This window comes from Pyxicephalus adspersus, chromosome 3 (assembly GCF_032062135.1).
Source record: "Pyxicephalus adspersus chromosome 3, UCB_Pads_2.0, whole genome shotgun sequence".
Lineage (NCBI taxonomy): Eukaryota > Metazoa > Chordata > Amphibia > Anura > Pyxicephalidae > Pyxicephalus > Pyxicephalus adspersus.
This window is the reverse complement of record NC_092860.1, coordinates 104,935,882-104,963,375: the sequence shown is the minus strand read 5'-3', so window position 1 is coordinate 104,963,375 and position 27,494 is coordinate 104,935,882. Positions and strand designations below refer to the sequence as shown.

The 27,494-nt window shown below is 35.5% G+C and overlaps 1 protein-coding gene across 1 annotated transcript in view; it reads right to left on the bottom strand.

Moving 5' to 3' along the window:
• The window catches only part of EDNRA (endothelin receptor type A), a 40,425-nt gene extending 14,123 nt beyond the window's left edge, over window positions 1–26,302 (bottom strand). Inside the window, exons 1-4 of the mRNA XM_072405890.1 lie at window positions 26,148–26,302; window positions 21,135–21,567; window positions 5,981–6,108; window positions 55–253 (exon numbers count right to left, since the gene is read on the bottom strand). Of these exons, the coding sequence (XP_072261991.1) occupies window positions 55–253; window positions 5,981–6,108; window positions 21,135–21,512 (705 nt within the window). The 5' untranslated portion in view covers window positions 21,513–21,567; window positions 26,148–26,302. The remainder of the gene's footprint in view (window positions 1–54; window positions 254–5,980; window positions 6,109–21,134; window positions 21,568–26,147) is intronic.
• Between the last annotated feature and the right edge of the window lie 1,192 nt (window positions 26,303–27,494).

Here is a 27,494-nt window from a genome sequence, read left to right as displayed (position 1 = left end):
TTATAAAAATGCACGCAGAGGATTGCACCTAAAACAAGAATTTATCATACATACCTCCATGAAAGGAGTTGTAGCGTTAAACATGCAAGTCCGTAATTTTTCACCCCGGTATTCAAAGGGCACCATGACAAATCCAATGGCCTCAGGGATTGCCAGCACAAATGACAGAACCCAGATGGAGATTATTTCGATTGCTGTAATAAGTGGTATTCCATTGCCTTGAACTCGGCTCCAGGATGCAACTGCTCTATACCTGGAATACAGAGAGACATCCACATAAATGTGATTCATCAACCACAACTCAGAAGAATCTGCCCTGTGTGTTAAACTGTTTGTACAGACAATAGCGGTAATGATTTAAAAACTTGACCATTTGGCCCGCCTGCCACTAAATTCTCAGTGTTGCTCATTGAGACTCCCAATCACATTAAGTTGTCTGATTTTGATTAACCATTCTGCATCTGAGGACAATTCTCATGCACACCACAATTTTCAAATGCTGCTCGTAATTTACAGAAACAATCACTGAACCAAACACAGGTCAAACAGAGCTGATGCAATTATTTTGGTGTTTTTGTGTACAACTGCAGATGGTTCTTCTCCGCTTCTAAAAAGTGTGAGTGGAAATGAAATAGACTCTACAAAAATGAACTTCACTAGCTAAATATTATATATGTACAGAATAATCATGTATATAGCAGGAAGTGCAGAAGAAATGACATAAAATACAGGATGTCATGGTGAAATAATACCTTCATTTTGTGAAAATATTGAAACTGAAAGACAATATTATATTGCATACATATGTCTGACAAGATCATCACATCACTCAGACAATGTTATTTCTAATGTTCATGACGAGACCTGCGTAGGTGAATCTAGACAAAACACATGAAATGAACACCTGTAATGTTGAAAGCATGTTGCTGACATATTTTCTAACTTGCAGTATCCGACTAATATGACCATTATGCATTGTGCCCTCATTCCTGAATTTGCATTGTGATATTATATTAGGGGCCCTCAAAATAGTAGTATGATACTAGAATATTTTGATTTCTAATTTCTGCAACCATGAAAAAAGTGATTGAGGGCCAAAAAATCATAAAAGTGCACATTTTCTACTTTTCAACATTAAAAAAGGTTGTTTCATGTTCTCCTTGATACTCTAGGTCTGATTTATTAAGGATCCCAAGACTGGAAAAAATAGACTATCATAAGAAAAGCTGGGTAATTCAGCAAACCTGGAATGGATCTGACCCAGGACTGCAAATTTTTGCAAACTAACAGCAAATAACTTTTAAGAAATCGATTCCAGGTTTGCTGGATTACCCAGTTTCTCCCATGATAGTCTATCTTCTCCAGTCTTGCTGAGCTTTGATAAATCAGATCCTCTGTGTCATACACATTCATATATAAAGATATCTGTAATAAATCAAGTACTATCCTGCTAAAAGTGACACAACTAAGGTTTTTGCCTGGAAGTCATACATGCCTGGTTCTTTCCTGGCAGCAAGATGTAAAATGTCAAAATATCTTATCATTTGGATCCTAACAAGGGCTCTTATATAACTGACCTTAAATTACAGTAATATTAACTTTGTACCTGCCACACACTTTAAGAACATGGTAAAAAAAAATACCTAAGGTAAAAACTGCACATTAATTATTCAGATCAAAAGACATCCAACATTATGTTCAATTTTAAGGTTTCCTTAACTTTCCTTATAAAAATGAGGCTGTCCTGTACATCCTGACACCTAAGTAATCCTGATGAATAGTTGCCGACAACTTCAGCTGCTTTTATATCTAAACATAGGTCATGCAGGTTTCAGTAAGAGCTTATTTAAACCCTTGTGTTGTAGTGTTTGACAGGCATAGTAATGCTTCTTATGTGCTGTGGCATAAGGGCACTGCACATTGGGAGCTATTTGAAATAATGGCACCAACGACATAGCAATGGTGTGAATGGGCACTAAAAATAACCCCTGCCTTTGTGTTCTTTATTATATGCTAAATATAAGTCGCAATAGACTGTGACAGGCTTACCTTAAACAGTACCCAAACCAAAAAATGTTTTAAACTGTAGTTTCCCAGTTCTTAATTTTACATGGGAATCCAACTGATGTAACACTTAGAGGTCTATTTATAAAGTGGTGAATCTAACATTCACTGAAACATTCCCTGGTAGGGAATCTTTTAGGTCTATATGTTTCAATAGCAGTAATTGATTACCACCCAGGGAAAGTTTCAGTAAATGCCATATTCACTGCTTTATAAATAGACCCCTTAATGTGCTGTATCTATAAAAAAACAGCTTTGTAAACCTAGGCTGCGCTAATGTTTAAAACTACATAAACCTCCTATTTTCTTTCCCCTAAAACACAAAGAAGGGATTCTTTGGTCCTCACAGATAGTTGGAAACACTGTAATTGATAACAGCAGTTAACATTTCTGATGGGATCAATGGATATTTTTTGTGCTTATTGAACAGATATGGCAAAAAACTTTCAGAGGTATATCAAATAAACCAAAAGGAAGCAAATAAGAGAAGTTTGTTGTTAGGTTTACATACCCTTTAAATGTCCCACTATGTAAAAGACTGGGGTACATAAAGTATATTGTTACAGACAGATATGATCCTGATGGATAGGCCAGGGCTTAGTGAAATAACTACTGTATGTCTTTGTGCTCCATTTACGAAAATCCAACCTGATTCATGGTAAAAACCCCATACTTATGTACGCTTTCTATATATCTGTTTTTACTTTTCAATAGTAAACTCACATATTAAGGCAAAACTTAAAAGGACTCTGAGGCTTTTGTTCATAGGAACCAAGCCATTTTTATTGTAGATCGTATATGAGAAGAATATCATGATATTGAGAGATCATATGGAAGAATGGTTTATTTATCTTTAATTTCCTTTGGGAGTTACAGATTTTAGTTGTGTACCTGCTGCTTTGAATTACTGAACATTCTACCAATAGCTTTGATGGTAAATTTCTTCTCTGGTTATTCTGAGAAGTGAGGTCACTGGTAGCTGTGTAGGATGTTCTGTCTGGTGCTGGTCCACATCTGGCTGGATGTATTATAAGAGCAGTAATACACATTCTCTAGGCAGATGTTGTCTGTGTTGCAATGTAAGCACAGAAAGATCATAGAAGTGTTGTTTGATTCATGTCTCCTGCTGTCTGGACTTAATTACTGAAAAACTGTGGTTACCGGATTCATTAATGATCCTCACTAGAGAAATTCTAAGCAAATGCGTCAGATGGTAAAACTTACTGTATTTACGTAAAAGAAAAAGCAGGGCAAGAGCATTATGTGGCATGAAAGGTAATTCCAATGCCCTAAGATTGTGGTATATTTTAAATGAATACCTTCAGTGTGAATCATGTTTACTACAGTCTGTGTAAACAGAAATTTGAGGCTACAAAGTTGTATAAAAGTATTCACGTTATATAGTTTCACGTGCATGTTACGTTTCCTGTTTTTAATTCAATAAATGTAATTGCTGTAATTACCAAGGGATCACTTTTAAAATATGTATCCATTTATGTACAACAAATGGTTCAGACAAACAAACCAAATATGAATGAATGTATCATATTTGTTATTGTGCATATTTATGTACCCTTAAGTTACCCCCAATTGTTTTTATATATATATATATATATATATATATATATATATTTACACATACAAAGAGAGAGAGAGATAGTATTTAAAAGAGAAGGAGCAAATATCAATATAAAGCAAAGTATAGTTATAAGAATATAGCAACATTCAATTGGACTTGTTTTGTGATGATAATGATGCTTAGGCACCCCATATGGCTTAATTAGTTCCCAATTAGATGGGTAGTGAAACGTCTTTATTGAGTATAGTAGTAATGTTAAAACAAGGCACAAATGTAGTGTGTTATAACACATATTAAAAGCTTTAAAATGGGCTTTGTGGTTTGAATCAACCCAACTGTGGAAATTGAAGCTTTAAGATACCACAGTGGTCCCAATGTATTTTCATTGTTTTGAACCCAAAAACTTGATTTTTTAACAGTCTAAAAGACTGTGCTAAAAGTCGATTTACCTATTGGATGAGATTCATTTGTATTCTGTTGATCTTTTTATATTTTTATTTTCTATATAAGGCTGGGTCTACACGGACTGTTTCCCCAGGGTTTAAAAACCTGAGGCTTTAAAAGTCCATGTTTGAAACTCGCATGCATTTTAATGGGCTAATCTACACGCTTCTTGCAGCGTTTTAAAAATTAAAATGCGGTAAATGCATCAATTCATTTCAATGGGGGCATTTTCCTGATTTTTCCCACGTTTATAAATGCTTGAAAACATAATCGCTGTAAAAATACAGTAGAAATGCGATAAAAAGTGGAACAGACATTTCCAGCAGTTTAAAGGCAAACTTTAAAACGCCTGAATTTCAAATGTGGGCTTTTAAAGCTTTAAAGGTTAAACGCTGGGGCCGAACATGTTTGTGGAATGTTGTTGTTTAACCATATCTGCTTACTAGTTGATTTGGGACTAAGTTTAACTATGTCTTTTAGGATATAACCTGCAAAATCACTCTAAAATCTTCCTCAGGGTAAAGTTTCAGAACACAGCTTTATATTCTCTTAAAATGAAAACACTGACTGTGCTAAAATATCTCGAAAATTAAATTAAGCAGTTACATTCCTAAAATCTGCTCATTTATTTTACATATTTGGTTTATCATGGAACTGCTCCAAGAATTATCCTAGTTCCCATAGAAAGAAACATCCGTGATACTGATATATTATTGTCATTTAGGTAAAATATGTTAAGAGTTTTTTTAGCTATGAATATATTATACGCAAAAGCTGATCATCATAGATGTAATCTAATTACAATTTAAATAAATGCTGGGATGGTTTGGCACCACTTAATCCAGCTCCGTGCCATTATGCACATCTCCCTGCCAAATCATCTCTACTTGTGTTTATCCGCTCTCGACATGTCATGTTGGAAGTTGTCGTGTGAGTGTTAACAGATGGTCGGAAATGTTCTGGTTAAAACTTGTTCTTCTGAACCCCTGTAAAAACGAATCATGAATCCTCTTTAGAAGAAGAAAAAAAAGAGAGACACATGATGGTTAAGTTAGGAGTTGTTGTTATCTTGATGCATCTGGAATAAACAGACATCTGACATGGATTTGTAGGGGAAATCACTCAGTGTTCTATGAATGCCAATAAACAGTGGTAAGAGAGCCTTCTTAATATTCTGCCAATACTGTGCAAGGGGGGAGGCTCTGCTTTGAAGCTATCGGCCAACAGATTTTGCCACGTGTAGCTAACTGGAGTAGGAAACAAAGTCAGTAAATAAAGGGCTGATAGACCACTGATAGGCAAGCATCAACTTTACACGCATCTGGAGATATTCATAGCTGATCCACAAACTGTTGCTGAATTTATAGCTTGGATCATTTAAAAATATCTACAATTAAAAGAAGGAAAATATCTTTTTTTACTCCTAATCCTTTTTTAATACTAATCTTTTGGTCATTCTCCTATTTCTAACAATAAGCAACCAGTAAGCCATACAAATTAAATAGGGATCAGGAAAGATCTGGAGCTCCCTGATATCACATATAACATATGTTACATATTTTAGGCAATTATGGCCTTATCCAAGTGTCAGACCTGGATAATACAGAAAGCGGCACTACCGTTATATGACAATAGATTTCTTTCCACAGTCTTAAAAGTTGAGGGACTCAGGACCCTATTTAACCCCCAAGAATAAGGACATTATGTGAATAAAAAGGTTTTAATGTGAGTATACTGGTCTGAGCTGATTTGTATTCTAACATCTAAGAGACAATGAAAAATTAGCCTGAAGTTAGGCTTTATTCAATTACCTGGTCCGGTGGTAGAATACAGTGGATAAGAACTCTTTAAAAGAGATGGTGGTCAATATGAAAAGTAATATATTAGGCATACCTGTCTACACTCAGAGCACACAGGTTGAGCACTGTGATTCCAACAGAAGCCTTCTGAATGAATGGAAAGAGCTTGCAAAAAACTGCTCCAACTGTAGACTGATCAAATGGCCACCGCTGTGCAAGAAGCTGGGGAAGAAGAACAAAAAGAGGGCTTTATTTAGTTTACATAAGTGCTGTATACACACATTGCATATTTTATTTAATTCATATTATTTTTTGGTCTATAAAAAAACGAGAAATAAAAAAATACAATGCCCTAAAATAATCATGCACCAAATCAAAACATAAGAAAAGTAAAGAACAGATAACATAATAGGTGTTCAGGTGCACTCAGTATTATTCTTTTGGCTTTATTTATCTATAACTTATATTAAAGTATCACTCTCATGAGGTTAGTACAAAGTCTGTCACTACTGCTCCCTCTAAGAAAATACTAGTTGTCTTGATGCATCTAGTTACATTGGAGTCACAGACCCAAAAGAAACATGCTGTAAATAATTACCAGAATTTGCAATTTTTAGACCTATTTCAAGAATATGAAGCTGAATTTGCAGAGCGATTTGGAACAATACTGTTGGATCACATATAATTAGACTATGCTTATAAATATATAGGAGTCCTCCACTGCCTTTACCCCCCTTCCTCCTCCACTGAACATGCTGGTGTTACAAACATCGGTGTAACAGATACATACACAAAAAAATTTAAATACTTCAATTTCCAAAATAAGCATATATGGTATCAATTGTGTGATACTATACAACAGCTAAGAAGACACTGGTTCTATGTTGTGGTATGTAATGAACAAATAACAGTGGGGAAGAACCTAATATTGAAAATACCTTTTTTAAGTCTTCAGCCTTATCAATAAAGCAGGTAGTCATTACAGTTAATGTCATCAGGAAATTAGGATATTTTTGAAGAAGAGGCAAATGGTCCAAAGTGTATCTAATGCTTCTTCAAGGCACTTCTGTCATTTATTATGCACATTTCTCTTAAGAGCCAATTCAGCATCTTAAAAGGCCGAACTCTACAGCTCTATTTTCCCCATAGACCTTCTTAAGTTAAAACAACATCATGTTTATTAGCTATATATAGGGTGGGGGGTGAATATGTAATAGTTATAAAATCCAGGTAAATAGCACCTAGAAACTTGCAGGATGCAATAAATGAGCCCTATTCTGAAGCATTTCTAAAAGATGTGTGCTTGTAATCACACCCATATTGCTCCCAATAACCCCCCTCCCTTAAAATTTAACCTGTGTTTTGCCATCGCCCTGTACTTGGTGAATCCTCCACCACTGTCCATTAGGGGGAGGAACAGATTTACTTGTTTGCTGTCAGTGACCACAATAAGACCCCTAGCATTGCTCCTAGGTAATGCAATAATAACCTAATGCATTGCTGTACTATCACAGTACTATTAAACCTAAATCACCCACATTGGTGGTCATGCATTGGAGTTCAGGGGTGGTGTTATCTACCAAAAAACATTGGTAGCCAGCAGCAGCCATCAATTTAGAGGAGCTGAATTTCACCCCCCCCCCCCCAGTATTAGAGGTCACCAGGTACTAATCTGTTCACACATCTCACTTTGATCTCCCCCAACTAACCAGGACTCTCAGATGGAGATGGATGAATGTCTATACTTCAGTGTTTAGTGCTGAAATGCAAAGTTTGTTTAATCGACCAGCACACTGCAAATCCACAGGTGGCAGGTAGTGGACCAAGCCCCCACCATAGACTGCATTCTTTCAGAGGGCCACATGTTGCTTGCTGGCAGCATTATGAGCAGCAGGGAATCAAACGATTGATGATTGGATTGCATTCTTGGATGTATTAATAGCAAATTACCAAAAACGTACTTAGCCATTTTTTGGGGGGTTTTGGGAAAATATTAATTAATTCAAACTGTTACTGTAACAGGAGCATAGAAAATCAACAGAAAACTTATCCAAGATGTTTTGTGTTTTCTTTAATTGTTTTTACAAAATTACTGTAGTCCATTTTCTGTTCCTGTTTATGTTTCTCATCATCTGACCTACCATGAAACTGGAATTAACTAAAAAAGCAAAGCAGAGATTAAACATGTCTAATTGTAACAACTCCAGGCTTTACAGTTCTTCTACATTAAACCAACCTGTGGCCAGGAAAGGATATGGGTACAAAAAATACTACTTTGTATGCAATGAAAGTATTCATTTTACAACTATGCCTTATACAAAGTAGCAGACATGACAATAAATGGCATAGTGAAGTTGTTCAATGAACTCGCTTGTTCATGATATATGAGTATTTAGACAAATGTACCTATGTATGTATTGTATCAGGAGATGGCCAAATATGCTTTATTGAACTTGAAAGGTATTAGTTAGACATGGACCAATGGACTGAAAAGTACCGAATAGTGCTCTACACACAAAGTAGAAATGACTATGTACTGTAATGTGCTTCAACTATTAATATTGTAATTGCAGCAAGTAAATTAAACATGCAATATTTACTATATACTATACACAGCATAGTAGGATAATGAATTGAGTATTATGAGATGAGCATTATGAATGGTAACTAGTCTATACACTGTTTTTTTCCAGTTACTAAAGTACAATGTAGCCACCCCTATTGGGTGGGGAAACATTACAACATAAAGGAAGTAACACCAAAATTACTGTCTAGCTTGATGTTTGGATTGTGAACAAAATTGGGTCATGGCTGTGCTTGTTCTGCTTTGCAGATCACCTGTCTGCAGACTCTAGTTGACAATGGGGAATTGCCACCCTGCTCACTTATTTACAGATAGCTACAGGGAGCTAAAGTTATAAAGTTCTAGTTTCCAAAAGTGCCTGTGCTGTAGATCACAGTATTGCAAAAAAAGTGTTGTAAAAAGTGTTTTATTTGTATGCACTTTTCATTTGGTGCTGCTGGTGTTTTTTATAGTTTTTGATTTTTGTGAATTCTTTATGGTACGCTAGGGAAAGAGGTGCAAAGAGGTGAGTGTATAGCATTATAAATTACTGCTCCAGGTGCCACCAACACTAGTGAGTAACTGCTTCTTGATAAGGAACCCAGACTTGTTAAATGTGATTTTCATTATCCTTTTTATATGAAAAGACGTTTTTTAAATTCTTTTGGATTTTGATGTTTTGCTTTTTTAAATACTTATTTCTGTTTGTTAGTTACTTTAAAGTTACAATATTTGAATGTGGGGTGTGTTACTGCTAATAGTATAAAGTGTTATTAAATGAATAAAAAAAGTTTACTGAAACAACCTACTTTACTATCAAACTGCTTGGTAATTCCAAGATAGATAAGAAAAGCTTGTTGGTTGTATGCAGACATCTGCGGCACAGCTTGCTCCCCCTGGAATGCACGAGGTATACACATCTTTTCCACAGAGCAGTCACACAGCAGAGGAGACATGTATCCTCTAGATTTTTTTCTCAAGTGTAAATACAACTAGTTTCTCAAAATCAACAAAAGCGGAAACCATTTTCAAGAGCGGCTATGTCAACTGCATGACATTCGAAAACATGATCAGAGACACATACACAAGCTGCTTCTTTAATAAACATTGCAGAGGTCGTTTACAATTGCATAAAATGGGGATTCTTGGGAAACAAGAAAATACACAAAACATACAATATTAATATTTATTCTGAGAATTTATGAGAATGACAGCAATTTCCATCTCACACAGCTTCATAACCTTGTTTCTCTTTTATAGATTTAGGATGACTTGCCGGCTCTTTGTCCATGACTTGTCTCATGCCTGGGAGACTCTCAGGGCCAGGATATACAAGGAGCTCTCTCCCATCAACCTTTTAACCTTCGTAACTCAAGGTCTTCACCTATGCCCAGAAACCTTCACTTCATCAACAAATCCTGCTGTCTAGTAATTTACACAAATACTGCCTTGTAAATTCCACCGTCACTAATGGATTCATGCACCACATTTGAAGGGGAATAGCAGAGTTCTAGTTCATATACAATGCACAAAGCCATTTATTTTGTGTCAGTCTGGAAAATAAATGTTTTACATCACCAGATAAAAATTGGTTGGCATTTATGTACAAATAAAACACAAGACCATGTGTGGCTTCTGTTTCGAAAGCTGGTTTATACTTTAAAGTACTAATTCTTTGTTACAAAGTATCTTTGTTACAGAGGAGCAGTCATTAAGTTCACATTCCTGCTCCATCATAAATACCCGTTCAGCTTACCAGGCCATGTTCTAGCTAGGTAACAGATAAAGCCTATTTAGCATTAATGGAAGTGCTTATTTAATGCTAAACATGCATATAATAATAATATAAAAATAAAGATAAACAAATGTCACCACATTAAAAGACTGGTAAGCTGCTATATATTACATTTCTTAAATTTACATTAACCAAATAATTTGAAGTAATAATTTTGAACTAAAGATAAAACATTAAAAAATGTAAGCTTTCAGGCCATATACTGCAATGTTTCACAATAAAACAAATTTACCTGCCTGTTGGCAATCTTTCCTGTAATGTACACTAAAATGTTTCCAAAAACATGCAGTTAGGTTAATTGGCTTTCCCCCAAAATTGACCTTAGACTGTGGTAATGACATATGACTGAGGTAGGGACATAAGATTGTGAGCCCCTTTGAGGAACAGCTAGTGACATGACTATGGACTTTGTAAAGCGCTGTGTAATATGTTGGCGCTATATAAATACTGTGTAATACTAATATTAATAATAAAATTTCATGTACAGTTAAGGGTATTATCTCAGTATAGCTAGTTGCTAGGAAAGAATGAACTCTTGTGCACATGTGCGGGAGTTATGTAATTCTAGCTTGGCCAATTAGGATGGCTGAAGATCCTGAACTCAGAGGAGGACCAGATAAAGATGCCAGTGAAGGAGCAGGGAGAGGTTTGCTTAAAAGGTTTTACCCTAACTGAAGTTTTACAAAATTTTTACAAAATTGTAAATAGAGGTAACTCTCTTTTACTGCAGAATAATTATCACCTATCCCTTCTGCAATCAGGAACCTGTGTGCTAACATTATTTTTTTACTTTTCCTGCTTAAGCCAAAATTATTCCTTCACTTAAATCCTCGTAATGTATTACTGCAAAGTGGTTATTATTATTATTAATATTATTACACAGTATTTGTTTAGCACCATCATATTACGCAGTCCCTCAAAGAGGCTCACAATCTAATGTCCTTACCATAGTCATTAATGTAGTCTAAGGTCAGTTTTAAGGGGGAAGCCAATTAACCTAACTGCATGTTTTTGGGATGTGGGAGGAAACAGAAGTACCCAGAGGAAACCCACGCAGACAACCTGCAAACTCCATGCAGATAGTGTCCTGGCTGGGATTCGAACTTAGGACCTAGCACTGCAAAGGCCTGGAGTGCTGACCCCTGAGCCTGGTTGCTTAGCACTGCAAAGGCCTGAATGCTGGTTGCATATACAATAATAAACATGCTTTTTTAAGCAAAGAGCTGTAACCAGGGTTAATTATACTCTGTGCAGGCAGCACCTAAGACAGTCTATTTAGGAAGCAGCTATCTAACAACCCCCACCCAGAACACTGCCATATTAAAAACAGCTCTGTTTACAAGTGCTTAGTTTCTGAAAGCCATGGTTCAACATTTCTATGTGCTAGTAGCACACAGTTTTTAAAAAGAGTCTGCACATGCGTGAGATCAGTGTCTGTCCCCTTTTTTAAAGAAAAATGCTCCTCCTGCACATGCCTGAGATTGCCACCGCAATCAAGACAGAAAGAAGGAAAAAAAACGGGAGTTGCAATTAAAAAAAGAACACTATTTTTAATTTATATAAAAAGGGTTGTCTACCCTTTTATGCAAAGTAAAAACTTTGAGTTTAGGTCCATTTTAAACCTGTAAGAAATTCAATGACCTTGACATTTTTTGTGAGCTGATCTGATAGCACAACATAAGTAAATGTTTATTAATGTAGGTTCTTTATCTTTATAAAAGAGAAGACCAGAATGACCCTTTTGAGATAAGGATTTACTTTTAATTTCAGATTTGCAATCATGTTGATGAACAGAAGACGTTAAAAGGTTAGCACAATGCTACAGAAGAAAGCACTAACTATTGACTTTAAATGGCCAGATTAGTGGTAAAGGTATTTTACCCAGATCAGACACTTCATCCATGAGATCAGACAGAAATGACTTACACAATGGAATCCTCAAATTACATTCAGGTGTAATTTTAAATTAAAAAGTGTAGACTACATCTCTATGTGATGATGCAATTCTTTCCTGATAGTGGGATAGAGATTTGTACCAGAAATTGCTGCAAGACACTGGCTGGGATGTATCAATTCTCACAACTAAAGCAGTTAGGAATTTATGGAAATAATACTTGTCTGTGTGACACAACTGAGCAACAGACATGAAGTAATCATTGTTACTTACCAAGTCTGTGGCCTAAAAGGTAACTGCTTTGTGTTTAATACTATCCTGTTTTTAACTACAGATTACAAATAATAAGTAACATATCATTAAGTATCTTTGTTAAACATTTACACATTTATAGAATTTAATTTTAATTAAAACTTAAAGTTACTGTGAAGGACTATCCATCATTTTTTTAAAGTGGACTGCAGAACTAAAACACCATATATTATATATAACACCAAATTATTATAAGTCTCTGTTCATTTCAAGATTTTATGTAATATATATATAATGATATATACCTAACTGTTGTATTTTAATTAAATGTAGTTAAATGTCAGTAAATGTTCTTTAATTAATATAAGAAACATATTCACCTATAAAGTGTATCAGTTTTAAACATATTCACCTATAATTTGTATCAGTTTTTTACATTTAGAAATATAAAAATAATGCACCCATTACATCTAGGGTAACACTTAAATATAATACATTTTGTTTTGTTTTTCAATAAGATATTAAATTAAAAAAAGCAAACATTGGTGGAAACAATTACACTTTTCTTTTATGCATATGCAAACATTTAAGCCTTATTTCAGTACACACACTCAACCACATAAACAAGCTATGGCACAACTAATCTTGTAGTGTTCGTGCCATGGTCACATCACGGTTTCTTTCACAAGGAAGTCTTAAGTCATAATATCCTGAGTCACCAAGATAATAAAGAAAAAAAACAGGAGAAGAGTTAAGGCTTTATAGTAAATGAATACTTGAGGTATCAAGCGTGGTGGAAAAACAGCTCCACTTCTTTCATCACATTGTCATCCAGGTTGCTCTTTATAGAAAGCACACTAAGTTTAACTTGTTTTTTTCTGTTGTGAGCAAATTAGGCAGATGCTGTTTACATGGGTCATGCAATTCTAAGGTAGGCTCAGCCACCATGTTTTGGTACTTACAATTAAAGCTCGACTTCAGGAAAACAGCCAAAAATACTAATATGTATATATAACTGTTTTAGCTAGCAAACATTTCTATTCCTATTCACCAAAAGTAGAGATTTTTAGAAAGAAAGCACAGCTAAGTTGATGACCTGAATGTTCCTTTCTGCAGTTTTGCAATACAGCTTGATCATGTCCTTGGCCCCAGCCCATGAATAGACAGAACATGAGCAACAGACTGATGAGGTCAAATATTTGCTATCTTTTCCAAGCAGCATACCTATGCAAGCGTTTTAGGCAATTCCTCACCCGTCCTACCTCCATTGCACCCAGCACAAAATATCCAGTGTTGCCTGGTGCCACCAATGGATGGAGCACTACATCATGGAAGGGGATCCCATGCCCCACCCCATACCTAGAAGCACCAGCAAATTTGCTGTTGGCTATTAAAGAGGCAAAAGCAGCAGGGAAGCATCAGTGGGTCAAGGATGTGACTTTTAGTACCTAATAAAAAGTAAAAGTATAAGTATAAGCATCTACAGCAGCCAGAATCTTGTGCAAACAGATCATTGTGACCAAAGGTGTTTGCATCATCTCAGAAAAGTTTTAAATGATAATACACAGAAATATTCTCACGCAGTGACAATTCCCAGTTCCTGGATTGTGTTTAACTATTAGAGCAAGTAAATGTGGGAATGAGAGAGGTAAGCCAAAACGTACTTTGCAGCTGCATTAAACATGATTCATAAATCAGTCGGTGCCTTGCTATTCCAGTTACCAAACTATGTTGCCAGTGCGGCTAAACAACTATGAATCAATTTATAGGAAATTGAGCAATATAATGAATTTCCCAACAAATCTAATATGCTTGGCCTTGTATACTTTGTAAATCTCACACTAGAGACTAGGAAATACTAAAAATCACTAGATGCTGAGAGGCTGACAAAAGTTTCCTGCACGGTATGTGTACTAAGCTTTGCTATATTCACAAATGGCACATGTAAGTTGATTTAATCAGCTATTTATCATAAAAGTTATTTTAGAACTGACATGCTGAGCATGTCTGCAATACTTGTAGACAGTTATTACAATGAAAATGATTGACATGCACAACATACAGGGAATCTCTCCCATGTCTTGGTTGAACACGCAATGGTAATGTTTGTTTATTGCACAACACATCTCCATGGAAAGCTATGCACCGGTAGGTCACTTTCCATCCAACCATAAAGATATCATCTGGTATTTGTCCATCCACTTGTCAACCCAATAACCCTATACCTGCTATATCTTTTCCCTGACATGCACAATGTTTTCTTATATAGACACATCTGAAAAAATTGTTATTTCCAACAAGGCCCCTCACACATTGACGTGAAAGTATTGCACTTGGCATGTGTTCCTAATGGTAACAAATGCACACTGCCTTTGAGCTTTTTTTGTGATTTTGTTAACAGGAGACAGTAACATTTTATCAAGAAAATATAATGAGTGTGACTAATACATCTGAAGAATAAAGAGTATTTCAAACAATGCTTATATTTGTGAATCACTTGGATCCACTTTATCTTTATGGATTTGACAGCAGCTGTATGTGTAAACATTCACTATTGACTTGTTAATGGTGATTAATATCAGGAAGAATGTTTTTGGCTAGCACAGACAGCCCACATTCACTTGGAAAATTACATTTCTGTACATAGATTAGTATATGCTCTACTCTCATTTGCTTGGCATTTTGGCAAAATAATAAACCAGTGATGAGTTGAACAGAAATGATCATTTTAAAAATTCCTTCTCTTTTTAAAAGTTCCATCTCTGGGCAAATAATTTCCATGTTTACCCCTCACTACCCCTCCAAGACAGCCCCCCTTTTTTACTTACCATACTCCTGTCGGGAAAGAAAACCCATTTAAAATGTAGATGATGTCTTTACAGAGATTTACCTAAATTAAGGATTTTTACCCTATGTTATATCATCACATTTTAAAGGTCACTTAGAGAACAGATATCCAGGCTGAGGTGACCAGTCTCGCCAATTGGAAATGCTACAATACACACTGTGAATAGGCAGCATCTCCTAATGAATTAAGGTACAGAGTAATGCATCTAGTGCCACTGTGCTAAGCCATGTGCAGTTGACTATATTCTTGGAGAGAAATCTTCCTTGTCTTGGATCATATATTTCAGATTGTAAATCTGAATCCTAACAACCCTTTCATTCAGATTTTATATTTGAATATTTATTGACCCAGGTATCTATGTAATGGCTACAGTAGGCATGGTGCAGGTTGATGAAAGGCAAGCTAAAGCCATTGCTAATGCACTCTTTCTAGTTCAGAAACTCATACTTCCAGACTAGAAATCTGAACCATCTTTCCTTAAAAAATCAGTGCAAATATCAAGCCACTTTCATATTTCTTATACAGACATTACTAACCAAATTCAAGAGACTTTATGATTCATGTGTAAAACGTCTGGTTTTTGCTTATACAGATATACCTAGAGGTTATTAGGACTAGTCAAAAAATCGTTACAAAATTCCACATGGAAGCATTGTATGCCTTAAACGGTCAAAATACAGATTACTAATTTATATTGACTGTAAAAGTATAACCATTTCTACTAAATGACATTTGTTTTACCAGAGCAGAACATATGATATAGGTGACCAATATTTCCTCCTGGATTATGTTTTTTTTATTTAACTATTAAAACTGATTTAAAGGCACAACAAAACAAACCTTAGTTGATTCATGTTGGAGCACATTTAAGATGTCTGATCATATACATGTATAGGTAAATCTTTTTGTAGCAGAATAGAGTATACAATGTACATGATGACAATATATAAAACCTAACGCAGGTGGAAATGGTACAAACCTGATTTAATAATTGCCAAGGGTTACAATATCTGCAAGACTACTAGCTGTATGTGAATACAAATCGTACTAGTGTGGTTGCATGTAGGCGGATTTAATGTATCCTAAATTAGTGATGCAACTGTTCTCACGGCTCTACTACAGCAGTACTATTATATTCTGATGTATTATTTCATACAATACAATCTTTCACTGATTGAGAAAACAGGCTGGTTTATTGAGATAAACCTGAATGAATGTAAAATGTGAAATGAATTTAAAAAAATGACCAGTTTCATTAGTGAAAAACATATCAGATGCTTTCTTCAATTTATCAGTCATGCATACGGTTATTTTACATATAAATTGTTTAATATTATTTATTTTTTTTAATGATTCCCCTTCCTCCCTGGGTTGCCTTTCCCTTTCTCTTCTGCACTTTTCCCACTCCTTCCCTTTTTAACTTTCTATTCCCTCTCTTCTCTTTCCTATTCTGGTTCTTCTGGTCCTTCCTTATATTTCTCTTTTCCTTTACACACCTTTTTTTCCTTTTCCCTCGCCTCCCTCTACATTGACCTCCCCTCCTTTTCTCCCTCCCTATTCTTTTTCTCCTCCTCCTTTCCTCATAGCACTACACATAGTAGGATAAACGTTGGGTGCTCCCTTTATTGTTTTTTATGTGTACACCTAATTATCTCATGCAACATTTGCACACTACTAGAGACTAGTGGTCTAGAGGGGGAGTAGAGGAAACTTCTACTTCTTCTACTTCTTCTGAGATTGGGCTCACATATAAGATTGCTGATTCTCCTATTCATTCATTCATTCTGCTATATGAGCCAGTGGTAGTTTTATTCAAGCTAAACAAACCATACCTAATTTAATAAACAGATGAGCTTAATCTTTGAAGTTGCCTGCATGAAATCTGATTAGGTGGGTGTTAAAATTTGGCACCAGGGGTCCTGTGAACTTTAGGTATAGCTATACAGCACATGGCTGGCTGTATGTGCTTGCTTGATACTTTGACTTGCTGAAGACCTACCAGATATTTCTTATAGCAATATGTTTTAAAGGGATCCAGTCTCCAAGTATGTTATTAAGAGTTATGTGACCTAACACTTGAAGAAAGTTCAAGAGCACTTCCTCAATCAAGCTATGCCTCTGTGAATGATTTAAGTAACTGGACACTAATGATGTTAATGCTTGAGGCTACAGTGTAACAATAGGACTATGTGAGTTTTATTTCACGTTTCTCGTACATCAATGCTTCCACGGTTTCCCAGTGCTTTACCAATTGTTACTGTATAAATAAAGCTGCGTTTAGTCTTTTAGAATTTAATGTTTTAAGAAGAGTTTCCTAAAAACATTTACTTTTAGCACACAATGAAAGAATAAATGGTCCCATCTGCTGCACACATTCCAGGTTTTTAGTTTTGAGCTTTGTTTAAAACAAAATCTACTCCGGTTTGCTGGGGGCATAAAATGTTCCTCATTTTCAAAGGCCACGTAAACTCAACACTGTTATTTATCCAATTCTTGTAAGAAGCTCCCAAGCAGATTTGGTTGATTTTGCTCATCAGCAGAGAGAAAGTAATGGACATTTGAATGACCATAGTGTTTTCTATCACAGACAAGTACTGAACTTATTAATATGTTTGTACACTAATGTCTGTTTAATGTGTGTGTTCATTTATTATGCAGTAATACATTATGCATGTTTCAATTGTCTTTAGGAATATATGACATTAATGTTGTATGATGCATATATAAATACTGTATGTTCAATGCTTCATCTAATTTTACAAATTTAGCTTTCTGAATTTACTGTTTGCTCTAAAAGTTGCCACACATTTATTGCCATAAATTATTAAGAGGTAATTTTCTTAAACTGATGTTGTTTGGTGGTTCCTTGCATGGTAAATCCCCTAACTGTATTGTCATATCTCACACTGACCTTAATGGGAGCTTTCCCCCCATATATGTTTGCACGTTGCTGCAAAATAGCATTGAATTGCCGCAGAAAGGATACTGGTGTATTGCTCCAAAGCCAGCAATTTGCTGTGAAGCCGGGCACAGGGAAATCATCTAAATACATGTTGTCACATATTTGATGCGTTAATAATAAGATGTTAGCCAGCAATTCACTTATATTGGGTGAATATTCAGGGAATGTGAGCAAATCTAAGCATGGAAATACACCTGGCTTATCCAAGTGTGATACTATGTTCCTTAGTCTGCTTACAATAACTAAAGCAAAGAGAAGTACAGAGAGGTACAGCTTTCAAAACAAAGCCCAACAACTTTTCCTTTAGGAAAAACTTTACATGATGCTAAAAGTTCTGTTTATTTATACTGGTTTTATATACCCCATAGAGAAAAACCTTACCATATGTTAGGCAATAAAGCAGCACACATCTGGATGATATAAATGTCTTGATGAAAGCACAAATGTAAACTAGGATAATGCAGGAATGTATTTATTATAAGTAAAAAGAACAAACCTAAAGTCTAAAAAGGTAGCAGCAGCTTCAAATATTTACGAAATATTGCTAGATAGAAATCTAAATCATAGGAAAAGAATTGTATTAAACATTTAATAATATATGTGCTATTGAGTGACAAATGAAAAATTACAAATGTTTCTCAAGAAATGGGGGTTGTTATAAATCTCAGTCTGACATTTCAGCTGATGCCCAGTAAAAATGATCTCCATATGTTAGGTGAATGTTAACCTATTGCAGATGTGACCTTGGAGACCTCTCTGCCTAACATGATGCTTTGTCATATAGTCAGATGTGAAACGATACTGTTAGGTCCAAAATCATGACAGCTATAAACATTCTGATTACACCAACACAGCAACTGACATGAAACCTTGCAAAGAATGTGGAGTGATTTTGATATATGTATCATAGTGCTGGGAACATTTACGTGGTATCCAGGTAATAAAGAAGGCATGCAATCATACATATGAGGATATCCAGCCATAAAATTTACACAACAGATCAGCAGTACATACCATACACATACATTACAGTACATACCAGATCACAACATACACAAGGAGCTCAGATAATGTTTTAAAAGACCACAGGAGCATAGTATATTTTAATATTTTAACTCCTCAACACTTCTGTTTTGTTGCATATTTAAATGAATAAAACGAGGGAACAGGTACATGTATCCCAGGACTTTTTATGCCTTGGCATATGTTTCTAACTGAAAAAAAGGAGTCTGCTATCTACAAAGACAGTGATGTGACAGGAGGGAAGGATATATTACTCCTCGATCATTTAGCTGTGTGTCATCTTAGGCTGTCTTATTAAGCCCTGTAATCAACAGGCTTTTTTTTAAATAGGGAGCTAAGAAGAGCTTTGAAATCACGTGAGCCCCACCTACTAGCTGCAAATAATATAGGAAATATTCATTGCTTGCAAGAAATCATTAAAATTATTTTCTTTAAGCCACAACCTTTATAAATATACACAAAATCATTACAGATCCTTTTAAAGTGTACCTAAACTAAATAAAAGGTATTTGTATGTTCTCATCTGACACAAGATAAGCTACATGCATTTACTTTGCCTCTATAAAGTTGTATGTCTGATATAGTCTTAGTTTTTACCTGTAGACTGGTACACTTTAAAAAAGCCAGAAGCAAATACTATTTAGGTTTTGAGTAATAACTTGAGTGAATGCATCATACTTTCATGAGGGTGTTGAGCTTACCCCAAAAAGCTTAATGACTCTGGCTTCCTTTCTTATAGGTATTTCTTGTCTTGCTCTAAAATCACCTATATGTTTTTGACATTGCTACATTAGGAGATTTTGCTTCAATCCCTGCCCTGTACACACAACAGGAAACTCTTGGAAAGGGAGGCAAAGGCCCCCTTGACAGCTGTCATCACATCCAAATAAATGGATAGGTGTAATAGTAAGTAGTAGTATTATTATTCCTCTGTAGTGACAACTCAAAATTTTGAATTTTCTCTCACTTTCTGTCTACTTAACTAGGGGTTCTGATGACCTGACAAAAAAAAGGGGGCACATCTCTCTAACAAAAACCCAGGCAACTTCAGAAACTCGATAAGTAACATGATAAAAGTTACAATAACTTAAAAAAAACTACAAAAGCTAAAAATGATGTGCACCTTCTGTCCTAGCTGAATAGTAACTACACCACCCACCCTTGTGTTCTATTGATATTATATCTGAAAAGTGAATAAATAAATACAAATTCCATAAATTAGCTTTAGGTCAAGGTAAGCAAAAGGTTTACAGATCCAGCATGCATACATGCTTACATTTTGAACCATCATTATAAGTGTTCTTGAGGTCATGCCTGTACTAGTCTAATAAATGTGAATACGTTTCTTTCTGGGTATGCCAAGGATCTCTTTATTCAGTGAGACAAAACAAATATAGAATTTTTAAGATTTTGTGATATATTTTCCTTTCAACAAGCAGTTCAGATTAGATCTGCACTACTTTCTGACCTTGCTAGAATATATCTCTTTGCCTGACCAAAACTTCAACAGATTTTAGTTTAGGGTGTTTGAAAGTTCCCTAAGAACATTTTACATGCTATTATTACTATTCTATATCCTCTAAATTGTAGTATGGGTTTACTGGAATTTAACATCACCTTGAGAAGTTTTCAGATAATCTTCCTAAAGAAAATACTGTTTAACAGCATAGACAACTTTTGCAACAACAGTATTTAGTATTCTTGTTATATGTTCACCAGAACATTGATGGACAACCTGATAACTACATCACAGTGACACTTTTGTTAACAGTCCTATGATGTCACATCAGGGTCAGCTTGTTTAAAATGTTTCCCATATTCCTGAGAATAGCACTGTGGTTTATGAGACAACGTGTCTCTCTCTAGAAAGGACACTTAGCAGGGTAAAGAAGGACTGATGCAGTCTCTTACCTTAAACACAATGATGGGAATATCAATAGCAATGTAGATAAGGTCACCAAGCGCCAGGCTGGCTATCAGTGCATTGGGGCCATTTCTCATGCACTTGTTACGGTAGATTATTCTGAGCAAAGTTGCATTCCCAACCATCCCAATGATGAAAATAGCACAGGACAACGCAGTGTTTATATACTTGAAGACATTGTTGATCTTAGTCCTTTCAGGGCACCACACTGTAACGTTGTTCCCATTCCCTGGAGGTTTGCTCCAAATCTTTGTTATGTTTGTAGTAATGTCAGTATGATTTTGTAAGTAATCCCCAGCTTCTCTGCTGAAGGTAAGTCCACTCAATACCAGGAGCACAGAAAGTCTCAAAATGATTGAGCCCATGTTTTATTGTCCACCAGATGTGACCTCTCAACTTCTTTAGATCCTCAGTGGTTGCCTAGAACAAAAAACATATTTTTATTAAAGATTTCAGATTGAGAGTAATCTGGTTGCCTTTTATTCTGCTTAAACATTCTGCTTAAACAAATTGCCTTTACTTTTTTTACCCACAAATACATAACATATAAGGCTGATGTACAAATCATTTAACAGGTAAAACAGCTCCCATTATTGTGGCTTCCCCCCTAAAAATGGACATACATTAATGACATATGACTATGGTAGGGACATTAGATTGTGAGCTCCTTTGAGGCAGAGTTAGTGACACGACTATCTACTTTGTAAAGCGCTGCATGATATGATGGCTCTATATAAATACTGTATAATATTAATAACATTGTGTTTCATTTTGTATTTAGATTAAATTAGTTTGTCTGGAGCTCTCCTATGCCTAAAGCTAGGTACAAAGACTAGTTACTTGTCACCTGAGATTACATTTTTGATTTTGTCAGGGAAAAACCTAGTGTGGTTCCTTGATATCATTTAGCAATCCACTATAAGAGATCATGAAATGATTTATCTGGGGCACCTGCTGTAATTTCTTTTGGTGGAGAACACAGCTTGATGCCTCCCATTCGTACCCAGAAGGCACCCTGATGATCCCCAATGCTTTGGGAAATTATTTATAGGTAGATGAGACAAATGATTAAAAAATGGTGTATACATCTCCAATTGTATCTGGCATAACTCAAAACCCTCTCTCAAAGTAAGAACATCACACCAGTGGTTAAAGTTGGTGGTGGTGGTATGATGGTTTAGGGAATTAGTTGCAACCTTGACATCTTGAACAATTATTTTCTCATTATTTTCAGTGCAAGAACATATTAGAGACTTGGCATACATTTAGCCACCCTATAACCAGAGGTTCAACCTACAAATGTAGTTACTTCTTTAACAGGTAAGCATTTTTATTTTGACGATTTCCCTGTAATTGACAAAATAGTAGCACATAAAATAATCTATAATCGATACCAGGCACCTCTAAAACTGCTTAATCTGGTTACATTTTCAATACATTTAGGTCTTCAACCTGGATTTGATATGTTGCAGGAGTGTTTAACTAGTTTTTAAACTAGTTTAAAGTGGAACTAATCCAGGTTTGTAGTGTTCTACTCCATAGTGTGCATTGATTGCAGACAGCAGAGAGGATAGGTCTGTCTTTTTAGAACAGAAACTAAATCCTTGCCTTCTTTTTGTGGGAATTTAGTTCTGCTTCATTTAGAAATCCTTCGCCAGTTAAAGCAATTTCCATATATGTAAAAAGTATGCATATATCTCTTTGCCTGGAATTTAGCTTTAAAAAGGGTTTCTAATATAGGTATTGATCTTGTAGAAGAATAAAACACCCCTGAGTACTTTCTCCTCTGACACTATGAACCATATCAGAAAACAAAAGAATTAGAACTTTATTGAACTAGCTGCATTTTTCTTCTGAAATTTTGCACATTAGACTACAAAAACGACACATAGATATTTGTTTTAAGCTTTAAAATGACACTGGAAAATCTTTTGTAGACACTTTTATTGGTGGGTTGGAGAGCAATGTCAAAGCAGATTGATTATTGCCCAGTAGCGTTCAAAGCTTTAGCCTTCGCTCCCATTATCCCCGCTTCATGTCATAACTGTGTCCACAAATAACTTTGCAATGTAATTTTAGCACCTCAAGCAGTAAAAAGATTAAATAATGACTCAAGCTAAGATAAATTATCTCACTGATGTCAGATGAGTGCATTTCATATAATGGAGGCTCTTTCAGATTACCTAATGTAAAATAATTCCAATAAATGCAGCTGCTATGATATAAATAGAAATAAATGATCTGAGGCTGATGATGATGGATATAAGGTGTTTATAATAAGGCAATGTGAAAGGGCCCAAACAGATATGCAACTTGATGGAAAAGGGAGAATAAGTAGCAAAGGTGCAGACAAGAGGTACAGTATAACAGCTTAAAATTCATTTAAAGAAATGATCTTATATAATAGAGTGCAGTAATTGTATTTATTATATGTTTAGGATCAAATAGATCTTAGTTAAGATACACCTAGGGGTCTATTTATAAAATGTCTTCACCCAGGTTTAACACAACTTCAGATACATTTATTTTCTGATCTAGTTTAAAATTCATGAATAGTTGTGTGTTTCTTGGGTGAAAACATTGATAAACAGACTACTTTGCCATTTGTTTTCCTAAAGCAGGAATGAGTGTGCAAAATTTACTAGCCTATACTTACCTACCACCATCACTCAGCATCTTCCAACTGACAGGTGATATCTAACAGGTTATTTTCATTTACTGCCTATCGGTGCTTTTTACAAGGACTAACCAGCACTGGACTAAAAAGTCCTCTATTGGGGAAGCCATGAATGACTATGGTAGAGTTTCCTGCACTTTAAATAGACTTATAAAAGGTTTGAGGCTAAAGTGTAAAACACCTCCGAATGTTTCTTTAGCCTAACTCCAAGGTTTATTATACAAGCTCCTGGAGTGGTACAAGTGTGCAGTTGCTTGCATGGCAGAAGTGCAAAATATTTCTACATATTGGTGCAAGTTAGACTGTGGAGTTACTTTTAAAGCAGGCTAATGCACATGGAAAGTTTTTAGACCACACCACAGTGATAAGTCTACATTTCAAGTTCACTTCTGAGTGTCTATCATTGATATGTATTACTGAAATTGTCCCCATGTCATGTATTCCCTTTATTCCTGTTTTAGGATGGTATAAATTCAGTCTTGGTGGCAATGGTAACCAAAACAAATTTTGGGGAAAAATCCCCCCAGCAGAGACATAGACACAGCAATAAAAAACTAAAAATAAAAAACCTCCTCTCTACCTGTCCTTAACCCCCATTGCCGTGAGCCTAACTGCCTCTTAACCCTTAACAAACTCTTCATAAACCGGTGCAGATAGCAAAAATAACAGGATTTTAGCTTCCTAGTACTGTATAAATTAAAAAAAAAACATGAGCCTGGGCATAGACTTTAAATAACTTTTAAAATAAGCTGCATGCACATGTTATTGTAAAATATGATTTGTTGTTCCATTTTATTATAGAACATATAGTTGTGGCTTATATTTACCTCCATTGGCCTCTACTTAGCACTGCATAGTAAAACAATGTCTAAATATTTGGATTGTGACTCTGGGAAGTTCATTTATTTCAGACTAAAATCTATTCACATGGCTATTTATAATCAGGGCTCCAGAGCAATGTAGTATGAGAAACGTGTTCCCCATGGGATGAGCGCACAGTGAGCAGTCATGTCTGGAACACTAATGGAATGTGTGGTACAGGTCAGGTAGTCTCTCTTCCTTGTACTGCGTTGTACCATTTTTACTATTACAAACAACACTGCTAATGTTTTGTCTACAGCTGTCTGTGTCCTATATCACACTGCGAAATACACATTTCTGCTACAACTATATTTACTTTCACTAATGGACAGTTATAATCACTTGATTACATTGTAGGACTCTACAAATTGATCCTAAGTGACCTTCTTCAATGTTTTCTAATATTATCATACCTATCTCAGGTTATTATGTAACCCATATGCTTGTCTGGTGCTTTTTTTCTTAATACAAACAAATGACTGCAAAAAGTAACATCTAACAACAAATAACCAATCAGTTCACAGTGCTCAGAGTTCTCACTGAAATAACCTGATGAAAGAAAACATCTGATTGGCTATTGTGGATAACTATAACTCTCCAATCATTACTGCTTTGTGAAAGAAAACACACTACAAATGCTGATAAATTCCTAACCTCTAAAGAAAAAAATAAACTGTAATACAAACACAAACATTAAATCAACAGGTATACAGATGCCTGTTCATATCTGTGGCACACTCACATACACATTATCATATGGGAAAAGCAATATAACATAAACATTGACAATACTAAACCATAGAAATAATAATAATTAATATACATAAATATGTATCAAAAAGATGAACAGACAGAACCAACCAAATTTACAAGACTTGAAGAAGCCCTGAAATGTACTTTAAAATACAGATAGGTCATGTAATATTTTTAGTTGATTAGGCAAAAACAGAATGCCAATCAAATATTGATCAGGAAAGCATTGTTGTTTGTCAAACATTTGAAAACAGAAACCACTTTTTGTCAATCATGCAAAAATCAAAACCTTTTTTGATAAAGTCAATATTTCAATACATAAAATACTGAAAAAATTGTACCAGTCTCAAATTGAATGGGTAACCGGCACGCCAAACATTCAGACCAAAATGTATTAGTTAAGCAAGCAATATCTACCAAAAATGCCATAAAAAATCACATATAGTTTTATTAACTTGCCCATTCATTGATAGACAGAGCCAGTGAATTATTATCCTTTATTCTATCCTCATCCATACACCAACAGACCCAACATTCCTGTTCTTGAATACTGCATAAAATAAGGATATCTTTCATAAATACAGCATTGAATTAAGAAAAGCTAATTTGGGAAGGTCCAGTTGTTAAAAGCAATGATGTATCCATCCCAGCAGTGGATGGCAATGTATAGTTGGCACATACAGATAATATATTAATAAGGATGTATTACCAGGTATTGGAGTGATGGGGGTAAGCGATGTGTCCTGGGACAGCTGGGATCGCAGAGCATCAATGGCTGGGAAGAACTTGCTGCAGCCAAACTCCTCCACAGCTCCTCCAGGCTCTGAACTGATTCTGGGATCAGAGCTTCATCTGAGCTATGCTGTCACAGAGCCTGGCTGGGTGGGATGGCTAATCTCCACCTCCTGCTCAATACAAAAGAGGCAGGACACAGAAAAATAAAAGCCAGAGCATGCTGATCCTCTGCCAACCTCAAACACATACTTCAAAAAGACTCTGCCTTGGGGGCTTAGGAAAGACTGTGCTTATTAACCATTTCCTTTCTGTAGCTACACGTCTCCAAGGGCTGGGTTTATTAACCATCTCCATTCTGTAGCTCGAACTGTCCTTAGATTGTGCCTAATACCCATTTTTGAATTGATAGTTGCTCTTAGAAATCCTTCAGTGTAAATCAGGGGTGCCCACACTTTTTTGGCTTGCGAGCTACTTTTAAAATGACCAAATCAAAATGATCCACCAACACTAAAAACTTGGACTTAATAACTCCTGTGTGCGGTAGAGTTTATTTGGAAAGGCAGGGCTCTGCGATCTACTTGTGTTGCCTTTGCGATCTACTGTTAGATCGCGATCAACCTGTTGGGCACCCCTGGTGTAAATGCATGCAATGCTCTGGAATTGAAGGTTGAACACAACATGTAAAAAGGATTTTGATTCCCTTTGCTGTTCTCTATTCAAGAGAACATATGCAGAAAGTCAAGTGGAAGAACTTGAACAATTCAAAATGCCCTGCCTGACCTTTCAACTGTGGTCATGAAAGTTGGGATCTGAAAAAGTGGGGACTGTATCCTGTAGTATGTGTCAGTCCCCTTAATTATAGAAGGCTGTTCCAATTACCTATTTGTCAATGTGTTTGGAGCAGAGTGTGTAGGGACTGTATTCTTTTACAATTTTGTGGATTCTAGTTGGGTGGACTACAAATTACAATTTACTTCATTGTGACTATGTTGATTTTTTTGACTAATAAACAGTATTAATATTGTCAGAAAAATGATTTAACATTTTTTTTTTATGGCATATGCAATTCTACAAAAATGCTTGAGACATTTAGGGAAAAGCCTCTTTCACAACCATTCCCCTAATGTATTCATGTCAACTGGAGCTAAGACTTTGAATATATCCGCTTGGGGAGATATGACCACACTTTATTGAGTTTGAATAATAATCTAAGCACAATGGAACAATTTGCTCTTGCTTTTTGCTGCTAGAATATGATCCAGGACTGCTGGTTTACAGCACAGATACAGCCTGAAAATATACCCATATATTCCATATAATA